General features: G+C 53.7%; 1 protein-coding gene across 1 annotated transcript in view; it reads left to right on the forward strand.

Annotated features, from left to right (window-relative positions):
* Window positions 1-14417, forward strand: part of Ehd3 (EH domain containing 3) — a 29863-nt gene extending 15446 nt beyond the window's left edge. The window contains exons 3-6 of the mRNA XM_026412466.2: window positions 61-158; window positions 10027-10439; window positions 10980-11144; window positions 13800-14417. Coding sequence (XP_026268251.1) covers window positions 61-158; window positions 10027-10439; window positions 10980-11144; window positions 13800-14327 — 1204 coding nt within the window. The 3' untranslated portion in view covers window positions 14328-14417. The remainder of the gene's footprint in view (window positions 1-60; window positions 159-10026; window positions 10440-10979; window positions 11145-13799) is intronic.
* The last annotated feature ends 1318 nt before the right edge of the window (window positions 14418-15735 follow it).

The following is a 15735-nucleotide window of genomic DNA, read 5'->3' on the forward strand; positions in this document are numbered from 1 at the left end:
AGGCAGGTGAGTCCTGGGAAGTGCCTGAGTGTCTCTCTGGCCTTGCCCTCCCCCACGCAGGTTCGTGTGTGCCCAGCTGCCCAATGCCGTGCTGGAGAGCATCAGCGTCATCGACACGCCCGGGATCCTCTCTGGGGAGAAGCAGAGGATCAGCAGAGGTAAGTGAGAGGCCAGGCGGGTGTTGACTCCGGGCTGTGTGGCACATTCGGATATGTTCTGGAATGTTCACTCTTCCCTGTCAGAAGGAAAGCACCCAGGGTCTTGCTGTCCCTTAGTAGGCCAGTACTGATATGCTGCACAGGGCCGTTTTACATGGGGCAGCCCTGGGCAGGAGCCAGCAGATGAGTTCAGGTCCCATGGAGCCGAGGAGACCGTCAGCCTCAGTCTTTTCATCTGTAAAATGGAAAGTCAGCATCTGCCTTCCTTAGGGAGTTTTCGACTCCTCCACCAGGCACTTAGCCCGGCTTCTCCAGCGCCTGTAGCTCTGAGGGAAGGGCTTCAGCCCAGCTGGCCTGGATGAATGCAGTGGCAGGTTGTGACAGCGTGCTAGAGTCATTAGAGGAGGGAACCGGTGTGTGAAAATGCGTGGAAAACTGTTCCCTGCAGACAGATACGGGGTCATTGCTTGTGAAGGAAGGTCACCAGCACAGTAGGCAGGGGACAGAAGGCCAGGGCCAACTGGCAAGTCCTAAACCTGCCTCTGTCCTTTCGTGGCAGAGTGGCCTGGTTTCTTTATCTTTACTTCTGTCGAAATTTGTCTTGTTTGAGGATTAAAACATAACAGTGTAGGTAAAAATGACTCTGCCTGGCACACAGCCAGTGTCCAGGAAACACAAGGTTCTGTAGCTCATCATTGTCACTGTCACCACCGTCTCGACTTTTCTAGCCCTAAAATGCTAGGCCAATCATGTAGAAAGAAAAAAAAACCCTGCTCTGGGGTCCCCACCCCAGTCTCTCCTGCCACATTTGCTGTGTGCCCTGGGGGGTCCCTATCCTCTCTGGGTCACATGTTGTTTCCTGGCAAGAAAGTCATAGGAGCCACACCCATCCCATATGAGCTGGGAGCCGGGAGTGGAAACCAAATCAGCACTCGGAAATCAGCTGTGTAATGGATGACTTTGGACCGGCAGCTCTCTTTGGGAAGCGGCCAGAATGCTCCTCCGGTCACATCTGCCTCCGGGTGACATGTGCCTTGCCCTCTGTGCCTCATGGCTCTGCCGAGAGCAGGTACCGCTCTGTCCTGTCTTACGTCCGCGCCACCATTGTGGGGGCCCAGAAACCCCTTCATGGCCTGCCTAGGCCAGCATGTGATCACCCCAGGACCCTGAAAGTCACAGGGTGACAGGCAAGTACTCCTGAGGCTGTGTATCAGTGAAACCCAGTGGTGCAGGCCCTGGGCCAGGTCAGGCCTCTGGTGCCAGAACTGGGCTTCTGTCTAGCATTCCTGGGGGCCGCCTGGGCTTCCTCTCTGAGGAAAGCAGCTCTCTCCAGGTGAAGGCAGGTGCGGGCAGGCTCAGCCCCTTGGAGGTACACCGTGGCGTGTGAATGGGCAAAGCCAGCCCTGGCTGGAGTGAAGAGGAGAGCAGAGAGGCCGCCTAGTAGTAGCCTCCATGTAGTAGCTAGGCCAGTAACCCCGTAGGTCCTTAAGGGGCACTTCATCCTGGAGGGAGCAGGGGGAGGGTGCTGAGAGTCCTGAGCAGGAAAGCCCCAGCACGCACGGGTGTGCACACACACACACTCTGGGAAGCAGAGGGGAAGGAAGGAGCTGAGTCAGGAGGGTCTTTGTTCCCTGTAAGTTCCTGTAAGTTCCTGGCCTTTGAACCCTGGGACTTCATGATGTCCCTTGTGAAAGGGTCGGGGCAGCCCTGGGAAGAGTGGGCACCTCCACCTCCTCCCTCCTGCCTAGATGCACCTGGCTCCCTGCCCAGTGCCCTGTGGAGGGGCAGCTGGTGTGGTTCTCTGTCCTTCCCTCCTACCCCATCCCTGCCCCCAAGTGGCTCATCTGAGTGTAGGCCTAGAGGGGCTCTGCTGTTTCCCAGGCAGCCCATGTCCTCTCGCCAAAGACTGTGAGAACCAACACCTCTCAATACCAGGTGTGGCTGGTGCAGGCTCCTGCAGCCTGACAGCCCAGGTGGGGCCAGAGTGGACCCCAAGGACACTGAACTAGGGGCTCAGAATTCTGTGCTTTAGAACGCTGTGGGTCTCAAGAGGTCACATTTTCTCCCTGAGCCTCAGGGTCCTCATGAGTAGTGGGGGAAATAACATGTATTACATGGCCTTCTTGTGAGGTCCGCAGACCATAATGGAAACACAGACCTCAGACCTCTGCATCATGGCGAGCTCCCTCCTTCCCTCCTTGCCTGCCATCCAGGGCCCCCCATTCTACAACCCTGTGTGAACCATCTCCTTTGCCCTTGTACAGTACACAGACTGTGCAACTGGAGGCAGCAGCCCTGCTCCCAGGGACTCCCACCTTCTTCAGTCCCTATTCCATTCTGGTTTTCTCCTGTTCTTCCACCTTCTCTCCTGCCTTTGTCTCTGGACCCCAGTGGCTCTCCTTCATAAACTGGGTATTGATGTTCTTGTCTGCGCTTCCTTGCCACCTCCCCTCCATGCTGATTAAGCACCAGGCAGCTCACCGCTGGGAGAAGCAACGGCCCTAGGCCTGGCTGTGCGGGCCAGTGTGCTCTCTGCCCTCCTGAGCCCAGGCTGCAAAGGCAGCTGCTGGCAAAAGCAGGCTGTGGTGGAAACAAGAGCTGGCAGTGGCCGCAGCACCACGTTGCCAGCCTGGGGCAGCCTCAGCACCCTGAGGCTGGAGTCAAGGGCAGGTCTCGGACACCCTCAGTTATCAGGGGCAGTCCAGAGGGGGAAAGTTTCCAGTGTGCAGAGCCCCTCCCATCCTTCCTCACTATGGGCCACAGAGTTCCCGGTGCAAACCTACACACGCAGCCCTCCCCCTGCCTCCCTGCACCCACCCACAAGCTCATATGCAGAGCTGAATCCCCATTCTCCCCACCCAGGTACCCTTCCTCCCCACCCCGGCTCACAGTGTGTCCTCAGGACTGATCTGGCCCTGTCAGGGCCTTTGCCTGGGCCTTCCGGATCTCTGAGTTTGACCTCAGAGCGGATCTGGTGCTTTTTCCCTTTCTTTGACCAGCACAGCGCAGGCCGGAGCCCTGTGGATTGTCCCACAGACCAGGCCCTGCAAGAGGAGTGCATAGAACCTGAAATTCAGCCCATGTTGCACTCGCCAAGCCTCAAGCTGGCACAGGGCTGGTCTCACCAGCAAGGAACATCAGTGTCACTTCAGCACAAAGGCACTTTCTGGAAAGTGAGCTGCTCCCAAGGGATCCCGAGACCTAGGCTCCATGCTGAGGAGCACTGGGGCCCCAGGGAAAGTGTGGTCCCTGCTCAGGGTGTGGCCCCTTTGTCAGGGGCTGGGGAAATGCATGAGTCTTATTCAGGGAGGCCAGTCTGGAAGGTTCCAGGCCAGTTCTTATCTCTGGATGAAGATGCACTGGGGTGGGCAGGAGAGGCAGGCAGGGTGGCAGTTCCTGGAAGTGAACGGATGTGCCCTGTCCGGGAACATTACTGGGAAGAAGCGAGGATGCAGCAGAAAGGGGAGGGCTCCAGGAGGCTGCCAGTTCTCACACTTAGGAACCACAGTTCTTGGCTGCTTCTGGGCAAGAAATGCCCTCCAGCCCAGAGCTTTGAGCTCACATCCCCCACTGCACAGCTGGATGCCTCCTCCCAGCAGGTGCCTTCTTGTGCCCAATAAGCTCAGCAAACCCAGAGCAGGTACCAGTGTGCCAAGGTCACACAACTAGAGTGGGAACCCTGGTCTCCCTGATTCCCAGCCCAGTGGCTTTTCAGCTCGTTATCATCACCTGCCCAGGAAGAGTGCAGGGGGAGGAGTGAGAGCAAACTTCTCATCCAGGAGTTGCGTCTGGAGATCTGACTCAGACCATGGGGTATCTTGGGTGGCTACTCACAGCCTCATACAGGCCAGTCCCTGGTGCCCCACTGGAGCTGGATCTGCACCTAGGGCCCCCTGGAGCTCCCTGACTGTGTGCTGGCAAATCCATGCCTGGGTGGTATTCACATGCCCGGGCAGAGCAGCAGAGCCCTGACACCCTTCAAGAGGCCTGGGGAAGGCTTTGTGGTTGTCTGGAGGCCTATGACACATCTACTTAGGCCACTCTTTGTGGTCACATCCAGGAGACATCCTGGGTGGCATTTATTCCCTGATGTCAGCCAAACTCTGCCCACATTTTGGAGACGGCTGACTTTTTATTTCATTTTTTCTATAATATCTCAAATCTGACAGATGTGGGGGGGAGTGGTGTCTGGTTGGCGAACTCGGTCCTCTGAGCTCTAGGGCCCGTGAGCTAACACCACGTGGATCTGGGTTCTAGGCTGGACTTGGCCACTGCCAACTTCGTGAGTTTCAGCAAGCCCCTTAACTGCCTGCCCCAGTCCCTCCCCTGTAAGAAGGGACGATCTGTTCACCTCCTGGCACACAGAGTTTCGAGGGTCACATGAGGTCTGTTGTGTGGCTGAAAGTGTAGAGAAGTGCCGCCTGGTCTGCGCCCCGCCCTGCGTTTCAGACTGTAAAGGAAGCACCAGGTGATCCAGGAGCTGCCTTGCCTGTTGGGTCTGTCTCATTGATTTCCTCCTTCCTGGCATTACTTAGAAAGCTTTCCAGTCCTCCAGAGCCTGGCCAGTGAGCCAGGGTCCCTGTAGGCTGCCCAGTCTCCAGCGTAGAGCCTGCCCCCCAAATCTCCTGGAGCCAGCAGACCCACGAGGAGGAATTCCAAGCAGGGCAGCTTGTGTCCTCTGTGTCCCCATCCCATGAACCTGGGCTACCACAGGTGCTCAAGAGCAGCTATGACAAGACTCAGAGCCATTCATGGGACCAAGGAGGAGAAGGGGGCCTGTCACCGGGCATATCATTCACCCTGGACAGTAGGGCCGTCTCCAGACAAAGTCCACGCCTATGTCCACTGTTGGATCTTATTTCCACGGCTCCTCCACAAACTCCTTATTCAGCCAATCATTGTTATCCTCATTTTACAACTAAGAAAATGAAGGCTCAGGCTTCCCTAAGACCACACAGAAAGTCAATGGGGGAGCTAATCCTGTGCCCCTTTCCTTACTGGGTCCAGTCTGTGCCTTTGAGATGCCTCCATTTCTAGTTATGCACATAAATCTAGGCCATGGGAGCAACTAAATATCTTCTCAGAGGTCCCACAGGCTCAGGAGCAGTCAGGGCACACTTCAGAGGGGACCTCAAGAGCCCATACAAAGGCATCTTTGTGCCTGATCGTCATCCACCCCACTGTGCTCTCCATCTGCACTCCTGTAATCTTAGAAGCAAAAAAGAATTTTGAACCAAGAAAGGAAGTCAGAGATCATCCAACTTAGTCCTCTGTTTTGACAAACAAAGAGATCAGGGATCAGAGAGGGGGAAGCTGTTTGCCCAGGATACACAGCAAGTTAATGGCCAAGCAGAAACTAGAGGTCACTCACCCAGGCCAGTGCTCCTCTGATGACTCGTTTAGAGCACATCCCCTCTCATGGGGACTGGTGTATAGGAGTTCTTAATAAAGGGAGCAAGGCGACATGAATTACCTGGTCACAGCTAAATAGTTTCTCCAGCATCTTCTTCTTTGACTTGATCCTCACGACAACCCTATGACCAAAGCACTCGTGGATTCTAATTTAGAAACCAGAAAAACAAAGTGCAGAGATGACTTGTTCACTGTCTCCCAGATGTGAAATGCAGAACAGGGCTCCCATTTCAGGTCTGACCAGCAAACACTGATGGAGCACCTGCTATGTGCCAGGCTCTGCACTGGGTATAGGGGAAACCAAGGAGGGGGCTTCCCCTGCGCTGCCCAGCTTCCAGGGCAGTGGGGGACAATTCCATGGAGTGAGCAGAGGACAGGCAGGCACATGAGTGCCAAGAGACCACAGGGGCACCTGGCCCAGCTGGTTTAGGTGCTACTCCCCCCCCCCCGCCCCGTCCCAGAGCAGGGGGTAGCCAGGTGGCAGGGATCCCCCTCCCCCAGAGACACAACCTCCTCCTGTGTGCCTGTGTCATGGGGACCAGAGCCAGGTTGGAGGGGCGGAGCCTCTCTCCTCTCTGCGGCTTCTCTGATGTCTTTGCTGTCCCCAGGCCCCTGAAGGGGTGGCTACAGTGCTGGGCTTGAGGTTGGACGCCTGAGGTCCTGGCTCTGACCCCTGCTGCTGCGTGGCCTTGGGTCTCTGCCTTCTCTAAGCCTGCATTCCTTGTCATTTAAGGGCCCAGGCTGGCTGCCTTGGCTGGTTATGAGCAGCAGAGCCAAGGTGTGCCCCTGAGGCCCTGAGGGTGAGATCTGCTGACGGGCGGGAGGAAACAGCAGCAAGCTCTTCCTGGGGCCCCTCCCTGCGTCCTGCCCTGCCACTGCCACCACTAAAATCCATGTCAGGGTTGGGGAACAGGTGTCGGCAGAATGCAGAGGCTCTGAACCCACAGCCCTTCCCTCCTGCAATGCAGGGCCGAGCTGACAGGCTCTAGGCACCGGTGCCCCGAGGCTGGGACCTGTTTTCAGGGGGTGGGGGTTGGAACAGGGGGATCCAGTGGCCCTGCTTTTCTTTGCCCTCTGACCCTCTTTCCAGCAGCGGCTGTGAGGAGACCACCTTGGGAGGAGAGATAAAAAGAGGCTGGTGCCTCTTGCAGAGGGAGAGAGGGAGCAGCTGCAGCCCACCTGGAACCCGAGGGCTTGGCTGGGTCTTTGTTCAGGGGAGAGGGTGACCGGTATGGAAATGCTGCCTCGAGGTCCTGTGTGCCCTGAGCTCAGGTCCAGCCCAGCCACCACTCTCCAGCTGTTTGACCCCCTCCTCTCCAATCTCAGCCCTCCCCTCTGGAAGCAAGAATGCTGTTCCTCTCACTGTCTTCCTTAGAAGAGTGTAGGGAAGGTGAAGTGAGGTCAAGCAGGAACCTGCCAGCTGGAGCTAGCATTGAACTTAGAGGTCTGAGGTCCTCGTCCCTGAGCTGCTTCCCACAGAGCGTGGTCTTGACTGACTCACTGAACCTTGCAGAGCTGGCGCGGCCATCTCTGAAGAGGGACTGATAATGGCCCTGCCTGGCTACCAGGTGCAGTCGGCCCTGAGGCATTTTCCTGGGCCTTGTTCCTAGGCAATGAGATACCTCTCCTTGGAGGAGAAGGCGAAGTCTAGTTTGCACCAGGCCTGCACTGGACAGGAGCCTTCCTGGGGTGGTACATAGGCCTGCTCTTCCCTTCTCTGAGTCTCAGTTCCCTGATTTTTAAATCGGGGAGTTGGACCATTGTTCCCGAAGCTTCCCCAGGCTTTGTGGATTTACCCTACATGAGCAGGGAGAGAGAAAGCCTGAGTTAACTGAGCCGAGGCAGAGAAAGTCCGCTAAGATGGGTATGCCTGGAGGCAGTTCATCCACCCAAGACTGGAGAGTTGAAGACAGAGGGGAGTGTCCAAAGGAACCAACATTCCTTTGTTGGTTCCGTTTCCCTTATGGCACCGGGGAAGCATTAAGGGGTCCTCTGGGACCCCTTAATGGGAAGTATCTGGGCAGCAGGCTATCCTGTCCACACTAAGTCTATCCCCAACCCCAAGATAGTGCTTTAACATGCCCTAAGTATGTCTCAGGGCATTCAGAAGATGTCACAAGTAGAAAATGCCTCTAAAACCCAGCCCACCTCCCCAGCCTGCCCCATGCATCCTCATCCCCTGACCCCTGCCATCGAAGTCTGTGGCTTAGTCTGAAATGGCGGCCTCCAGAAGCCAGGTCAGGGTAGCAGCTGATGGCACTGTCTGCAGCCATACCTCCTGGATTTGGATCCCAGCCCCACCACCTGTTAGCCCGGTGACCTTAGACAGGTTACTTCACCTTCTTGTGTCTCTGGGTACTCATTTTAAAACTGGGTCTCATATTAGTTATCGGTTATTAATGACCTCATAGGGTCATTTTGAAGCTTAAGGAGTTACTGATTATAAAGTACTTAGAGCAGTGCTGGGCGCCTAGTGAATGCTGAATAAGCAGTAGCTATTATTGTTATGGACCAGTGGTTCTCAAAGTGCGATCCTTGACGAGCTGCAGCCGCATCTCCTGGGAACTTATTAGAAATGCCCACTCCAGGCCCAGTGCAGTGGCACATGCCTGTAATCCCAGCCACTTTGGAGGCTGAGGAAGAAGGATCCCAAGTTCAAAGCCAGCTTCAGCAACTTAGCAAAGCCCTAGCAACTCAGTGAGACTCTGTTTCTAAATAAAATACCAAAAAAGGGCTGTGGATGTGGCTCAGTGGTTAAGGGCCTCTGAGTTCAATCTCCAGTGCCAAAAAAAAAAAAAGAAAAAGAAAAAGAAATGCCCCCCCTAGATCACTGGTGTGGGGGTAGGATTAGGCCACCTGGGTTTTAACAAGCCCTGCAGGGGATTCTGATTGGGCTCCAGTTGGGGATCCCTGTTACAGACAGACCGTCAGAGCTTCCTACATCTGATTCAATCACAAGGCAGTTGCATAATGACCTTGCCTGGTCTTTGGCCTCCCTCTGTGAGGCAGGGCCGGGACTAATGGCATTTCCCGTAATAGCTTGATTTCCTGCACAATAGTGGCAAAGAGTTTTTGGTCCCAAGGTGTAATCCCTGATAACCCTGTGCAGACAAGAGCCAGGACTGTTAGTTACACAGAACCCAAGGAAAGGCCCCTGCCTTGGAGCCAGAGGCTGCCATGGGGAAGTGGCAGAAGGAGGCCCTGGAGCCCTGCTCAGACTTCCACAGGAAAGCCCGGCACTTCCATTCTCATCAAGAGCTGTGGACGTTTGAACACGTCATTTAACTCCTTAGCCTGTCTTCTTCATCTGTCATCCCTGTTTCATGGAGTAGGGTTATGAGGCACGGGGAGCTAAGGCTTCTTCCAGCTCTGTGTGTCTGTACAGCAAATGTATGAACTTAGGACATCTTCCCCCTCTGCTTCCCCAGATCCATGATGACTTGGAGTTGAGCAAAGCAAGGCCTCTGGGGTTCCAGGATCAGGCAGGACATGAAGCAGCTCAGCGCTGGGTAATCCAGGAGCCTGAGCTGAGTCACACACTGTTGTAATGAGAACTCAGATTTCTTCCAGGCCAGCAATGGGTGTGGTCTGAACCATGCATCAGTGACTTACACATTCTGCCTTGTTTTGGGGGGACTTTGTAAAGAATTTCTGAGTCTTTATTCAAATTAGGTATCTAGAGTTCCTTTTCCAGCAGGGCCTCTGGCTGCCAATTGCAATAAGTGAGAATAGGAGAGCTAGATGATCAGTGTTCTTCATGGGAATAGTGGTGTTCACAATAATATCACAGTAATATCTGCTAAGTGCTGGGCTCAGAGGAGATTTAATCCTCATCATTCTATCAATCAGGTACTACATTCTGTTAGTCAGCTTTTTGTTGCTATGACCAAAACACCTGACAAGAACAACTTGGAGAAAGATATATTTTGGCTCTCTATTCTAAAGGTCCCAGTCCATGGCTCCAAGGCAGAAATATGGAGGAAGGGCATGGCAGCGCAAACCCGCTCAGCTCATGGCAGCCAGGGAGCAGAGAGAAAGAGAGGAGCCAGGGATAAAATTTAATCCCCAAGAGTATGACCCCAGATAACCCAGTATTTCATTCATATTATCAGTCCATCAAATGGATTAATCCACTGTGGAAGGTGCAGCTCTCAGGATCCAATCACGGCCTAAAAGCCCACCTGTCAACCTTGCTATACGGGGGACGATGTTTCAACCTGTGAGCTTTCAAGGGACATTGCAGGCCCAAACCCTAACACATATTCTGCCCATTTTTTAGATGAAAAGACATTGGCCCACCGAGTAACTTACTCAAAGCCAAACAGTCACCATGTGGAGGAGCCAGGATCTGAACTCAGATCGATTCCCAAGACCATGTTTTTTCCTGCTGTTCCTGATGCCTCTCCCCACTGCCATGCCCCCAACGCCCCTCACCTGACTCTTCCTCTGCTCGCAGGGTATGACTTTGCCGCGGTCCTGGAGTGGTTTGCTGAGCGGGTGGACCGCATCATCCTACTCTTTGATGCCCACAAACTGGACATCTCGGATGAGTTCTCGGAAGTCATCAAGGCCCTCAAGAACCACGAGGACAAGATGCGGGTGGTGCTGAACAAGGCCGACCAGATCGAGACGCAGCAGCTGATGCGGGTGTACGGGGCCCTCATGTGGTCCCTGGGGAAGATCGTGAACACCCCGGAGGTGATCCGGGTCTACATCGGCTCCTTCTGGTCCCATCCCCTCCTCATCCCTGACAATCGGAAGCTCTTTGAGGCCGAGGAGCAGGACCTGTTCAGGGACATCCAGAGTTTGCCCCGAAATGCTGCCCTACGCAAACTCAACGACCTCATCAAGAGAGCCAGGCTGGCCAAGGTGAGCCTGACCCTGGGGAGCTGACAGCATGGGCAGGGCCATGAGTCTGGGGGGTCAGCTGCAAGAGCTGAAGCTTGTTGCCTGCAACAACTGGGCTACTTCCTGCCATAGCCATGGCACCAGGAGCTTCAGCTGAACCACTGCACCCTGGGGGTGGGAAACTGGGGTGGTGGTGGCTGTAGGCTCTGGGTCAGAGGCCAGGCTGGAGCTCGGCCCTACCACCTGTGTGATCCCCAGGCATGGCCAGGCCTTTGGTCTCTCCTCCTCTTTCCACATCTATTAAATGAAAGTCTTTGGAGGACAAAGTAGAACAAAGAATGTAAAGGCCCCATCCCAGCACCTGGTCCACAGCATTCCCACCCCCTGGCTGCCTTGACCTTGGCTTCCCCACATCCTCACCTTGCCCAGCCTAGCCCTGCAAGAGGGTCAGGGGAGAAATGATCTCAGAAGCAGGAGAGGAGGAGGGGAGGGCTCTTGGGAAGGGGCAGAGTGAGAGACACCCCAAGAGGGGTCCTGATGCCCTGTGGCCCTGTGTGTCAGGTTCACGCCTACATCATCAGCTCTCTGAAGAAGGAGATGCCCTCAGTGTTTGGGAAGGACAACAAGAAGAAGGAGCTGGTGAACAACCTGGCTGAGATTTATGGCCGCATCGAGCGGGAGCACCAGATCTCACCTGGGGATTTCCCTAACCTGAAAAGGATGCAGGTAACTAGGCTCAGGGGCTCTAAGACAAGGGGTCACCTGAGCTGGTGGTGGAGTGTGGAGGAGCTACCCTCAGAGCTCCCAGGGGGACTCAAGTCAGAACCAGAGGCACGGAGGAGGCCCCAGGCCTGTCCTCACTGCCACACCTACCGCACAGCAGGTGCCACATTTGAAACTGAGCCCAGTCCCCGCCCCAGGGGACAGGTGTATCACCTCAAGTTTAAGACCTTCCCCAGTTGTGCCACCACAGGCTTGACATCACCACCATCTCCTGTGTAATGGGACATGTCACCTGACTTATGTTCTCCAGGTCCTTAGGTGCTCTCCCTTGGGAGCAATTCAGGACTCACACCATGGAGAGGCAGGGAGCCTGCCATCTTTGTGACACACTGCAGGCCCCTATCCTGGACCAGGGGCTGTTGTTCATGATTCCTCAGATTTTTCACCAGGGTAGTCCTCAGAGGGAGGCATTTTTGTCTGTCTTTAACCAAAGAGGAAGCTGAGGTCTCAGGGTTTCCCAAGGTCAGTATTCACATTGGGTTCAGGTACCAAGGCCAAGAGCTGCTCCAAAGTCAAAGCAGAAAGCTACAGCATCATACTGGCAGGATCCTCTGAGCCTCCATCTCTTCCTCTATAAACAGAAGCCACAAATGCCCCCTGTCCACAGGTGTGGGGAACATCAGGGAGGTCACTGCAAGGCCCCTGGCAGAGAGCCCTTACACTCCCATCCGTCACTGGGCAGGATGTCACAGTAGGTAGCACTGTGGGGTGAGCCCAGAACACCCTCTATATGATTCTTGCAACTTCTTATGAGTCTATGATTATTTTGCAATTAAAGAGCTGAGTTTTTTTTTAATTATCTGAATTAAAAAGGCAAAAATATAGCAGCCATGGATGTATCACAAATAGACCTTGCCATTCTTGTTTTGATCTTCAGGCTGAGAACCAGTGTCTCATTTTAAGGCTAGGATTATTCAAAATACCACTAGTCCCAAATAGGCAATTTTAGTTTCCTATCTAATAAAAATAATACTAGGGCAGGGATTGTTGCTCAGCGGTAGAACACTTGCCTAGCATGTGTGAGGCAGCGGGTTCCATCCCCAGCACCACATAAAAGTAAACAAATAAAATAAAGGTATTGGGTCCATCTATAACTTAAAACAAAATATTTTTTAAAATAAATAAGATGAACAAAAGTAAATACCCGTTCCAAGTTTGCATATGTCCTTGGATCCATTCCTTCAGATAGCCACCTACCATGAGCCTTCATGATCCAGAATTGCTTTAGTGGAATCCGGGGTTCTCACTCAGTCATGTCCTAGGACCCTTCAGCCTTCAGTTCCTCCTGTTGAGAATGTGATGACCTGAGAGCTAACATTTGGAAAGGTGACACTTGAACCAGACCATGCGACCCTTTTTTAACATGAAGAATCCTTGTAACAAATGATTTTCACTTTCTCATTTGTTTGCCAGCCTGATATTCTGTTCTATAGGTCTGCTGGCCATTCCCCACTGGGAGACATGGGGACCCCTACATGGGAGCCCACCAGATCCATCTTGGGCTGAACAGGAGAGACAGAAGGAACTAGAGGTGGGAGGGACCTGGAAAGTTGTGTTCTAAGGCAAGAGAAAGGCCATCCTCTGCTCTGCCCTCCACACCCCCTTCCTCATCATGTCCCTGGCTCAGCCCTAGAAGGGAGGCGAGAAGCGTCCATCTCACACTTGCTCTTGAAATGTAACTATGGGTGTTCTCTGAATTTTTCTACAGTGAACTCGATGTGCTTGTGCCTGTGCTCTGGCCTTTTCCTAGCATGCCGAGACAGCTGTGGGCAGGCCAGGGCAGGAGGACAGCACTTCCTTGCCACCCTCTAGAGGCCAAGGAGGAGGCAGAGTTCGAGACTCAGGTCCTGTCAAAATTGCAAACATGAAAAGTGGAGCATCTTTCTTTGCTGACGTGGGTGGGTGGCATGAGACGGCGAAGGGGGACACCTTTACGAAATATGAGGACCTGCCTGTGCCTACTGTGTCCAAATCCCCCAAGGTGGGGGTAATCTTTAAAAAACTCTCCAGGCAATTCCAGTGAGTGCCCTGATTAAGAACTGTGGATTTGAGGTTGGTCTTGGCTTTTATTATGATTTGTTTTTTAGTTGCCTTAATTTTTCTTCAGTAAATGTGGGTGGACTATGATTCCCTACCTCGGAGCACAACGGTGGGGAAGGTGGGGGCAGGGGTAGGTCACGGGAGCACTTTCCCCATTGTTCAAGGGTAACCCATGTTACAGGTCCACATGACTCAGTCTCAGTTGCCACTGAGAGTCGTTGCCACTCAATAGCCAAAACCAACTTAAGGAGAAACATAATGATTCATTCTCTGGAATAACATTAAAAGGGGTCTAAATAGATAGACCAATGTTTGTTAAAATCCCTTTCTTCCCCAGCCTCTACTGCCTCCTGAAAAACCTTATCCTCAGCCCCAGTGGCCGGTCTCTCTTCCTCCCCTCTCACATTGGTGATATTTTTTTGTGATGTAGCTCAGCTTAGCCTCTTGGCCAAACTCTCTTCATTGGAAAGGAGCAGGGCTGTCAACGTTCCAGCAGGACAAATGGAGGATCACCCTTGCTTGCATTCTATCTCTACCTTTCCTCCTCTCTCTTCCCAGGACCAGCTGCAGGCCCAGGACTTTAGCAAGTTCCAGCCACTGAAGAGCAAGCTGCTGGAGGTGGTGGATGACATGCTAGCGCACGACATTGCCAAGCTCATGGTGCTGGTGCGCCAGGAGGAGACCCAGCATCCTGTCCAGATGGTGAAGGGCGGAGCATTCGAGGGCACCCTGCATGGCCCCTTCGGGCATGGCTATGGGGAGGGGGCCGAGGAGGGGATTGATGATGTTGAGTGGGTGGTCGCCCGGGACAAGCCCATGTACGACGAGATCTTCTACACCCTGTCCCCGGTGGACGGCAAGATCACAGGCGCTAATGCCAAGAAGGAAATGGTGCGCTCCAAGCTGCCCAACAGCGTGCTGGGCAAGATCTGGAAGCTCGCCGACATTGACAAGGATGGCATGTTGGATGACGAGGAGTTCGCACTGGCCAATCACCTCATCAAGGTCAAGCTGGAGGGGCACGAGCTGCCCAATGAGCTACCCGCCCACCTGGTGCCCCCATCCAAGAGGAAAGTTGCCGAGTGATGGGGGAAAGGGGCTTCACATGGGCAGTGTTAGAGAAGGGATGGGAGCAGAAACCACACACACACACACACACACACACACACACACACACACACACACACATCTTGACAACTGCACTGTAGATGGAGAGGGACCAAGATCCCTAGGTTTCAAGCTGAGCCTCATTTGGGCACATCTCCAAGTTCTCAGGATTGGTAGAAAGACAGACAGCAGCACCTCCAGGTCCCAGGGTGCAAACCTGTGTCTCTGCATCTCTTTCCCATCCTTTTTCCCTTCCCCAGAGACCTGAAGCAATTCACTGGCCCACAGATGGCCCAAGATGGCCCACCCGCCCTGATTCCCCAGTGCCTCTGTGCCCGAGCTCTGAGCAGATGGAAAAGGCTTTACATTTAATAGGCAATTTGCTTTATTTTCTATGCTTTTATTTTTCCCTCTTTGGCTTCCTAATAAGAAAGCTACCCAGGGGCTAGGGAGGGGATAGCTGTGGGAGGAGAGGTAAGTGGAGAAGCATCCTCCAGGGCACCGTATGGCAGACTGTTAGAGATGTTGGCCTGTTCACTCTTCTCTCCAAACCTGAGGTTTGTCCTCCTCAGCAAGCCTGGCTTTGAACTCTGCCTGCAGTTCATCTCAAAGAATCCCAGAGTAAGAGAAAAGAAAAAAAAATTGGTAGAAAAAAGCAAGGAAACTATCTTATAGTCGTCTACTCAAAATCAGTCAGGGTGATGCTAGTCCATGGATTTTGCCCGATTCGTGTTCTTTCTACCTGGCCTAGGATATTTGGGTGTTCCGACTTGCCTCAGTTAATCCAGCCCCTCCTGTGTGTGCCAGGAGCTGTGTTAGGCACTTTATATATTCTCTGTGGGCCTCATTAATGTCTCAGGTAGGTGTGCATTTTGAAAAGATAAAAACCTGAGACTCAGAAGAGATGAGGTGACCTTCCCAAACTTGCAGAGGTTGCACCTGATGGAGTGAGGATTCAAAGACAGGGTCTTTGAAGACCCACAGACCTGTCCCTGTGCTATGACGTATGTAAATCCCAGCACTGCTGCCCAGTGACAAACCACAGAGAGCCACCCAGGCATGCAGGCCCCCTTGCAGCATCCCAGAGCAGGCTGTCAAGGCAGGAGGGCTAGCCAGCTTTTTATGAGCCATCAGTCTGGCCATCTGTCCCCTCACAGAAGCAAACCGTGCCTTCTGGCTGTGTGCCCCATGTTCCCAACATCAGAGAAGCCCAACGCCGCCAGCAGGGGAGTGGGATGGCCTGCTGGGTGCTGGCAGTGCTGATCCTTGCTTACCTCCCCCACACACACCCTGAGTCATCCCAGCTTAAATGCAGCCACTAGCTCTTATCAGGCAGTTCCTCGGGCTGACTCTCAGAAGGCTGATTCAAGAGGATTGGGGTCTTGTG

The sequence above is a fragment of the Urocitellus parryii genome, chromosome 12 (assembly GCF_045843805.1).
Source record: "Urocitellus parryii isolate mUroPar1 chromosome 12, mUroPar1.hap1, whole genome shotgun sequence".
Taxonomy (NCBI): Eukaryota; Metazoa; Chordata; class Mammalia; order Rodentia; family Sciuridae; genus Urocitellus; species Urocitellus parryii.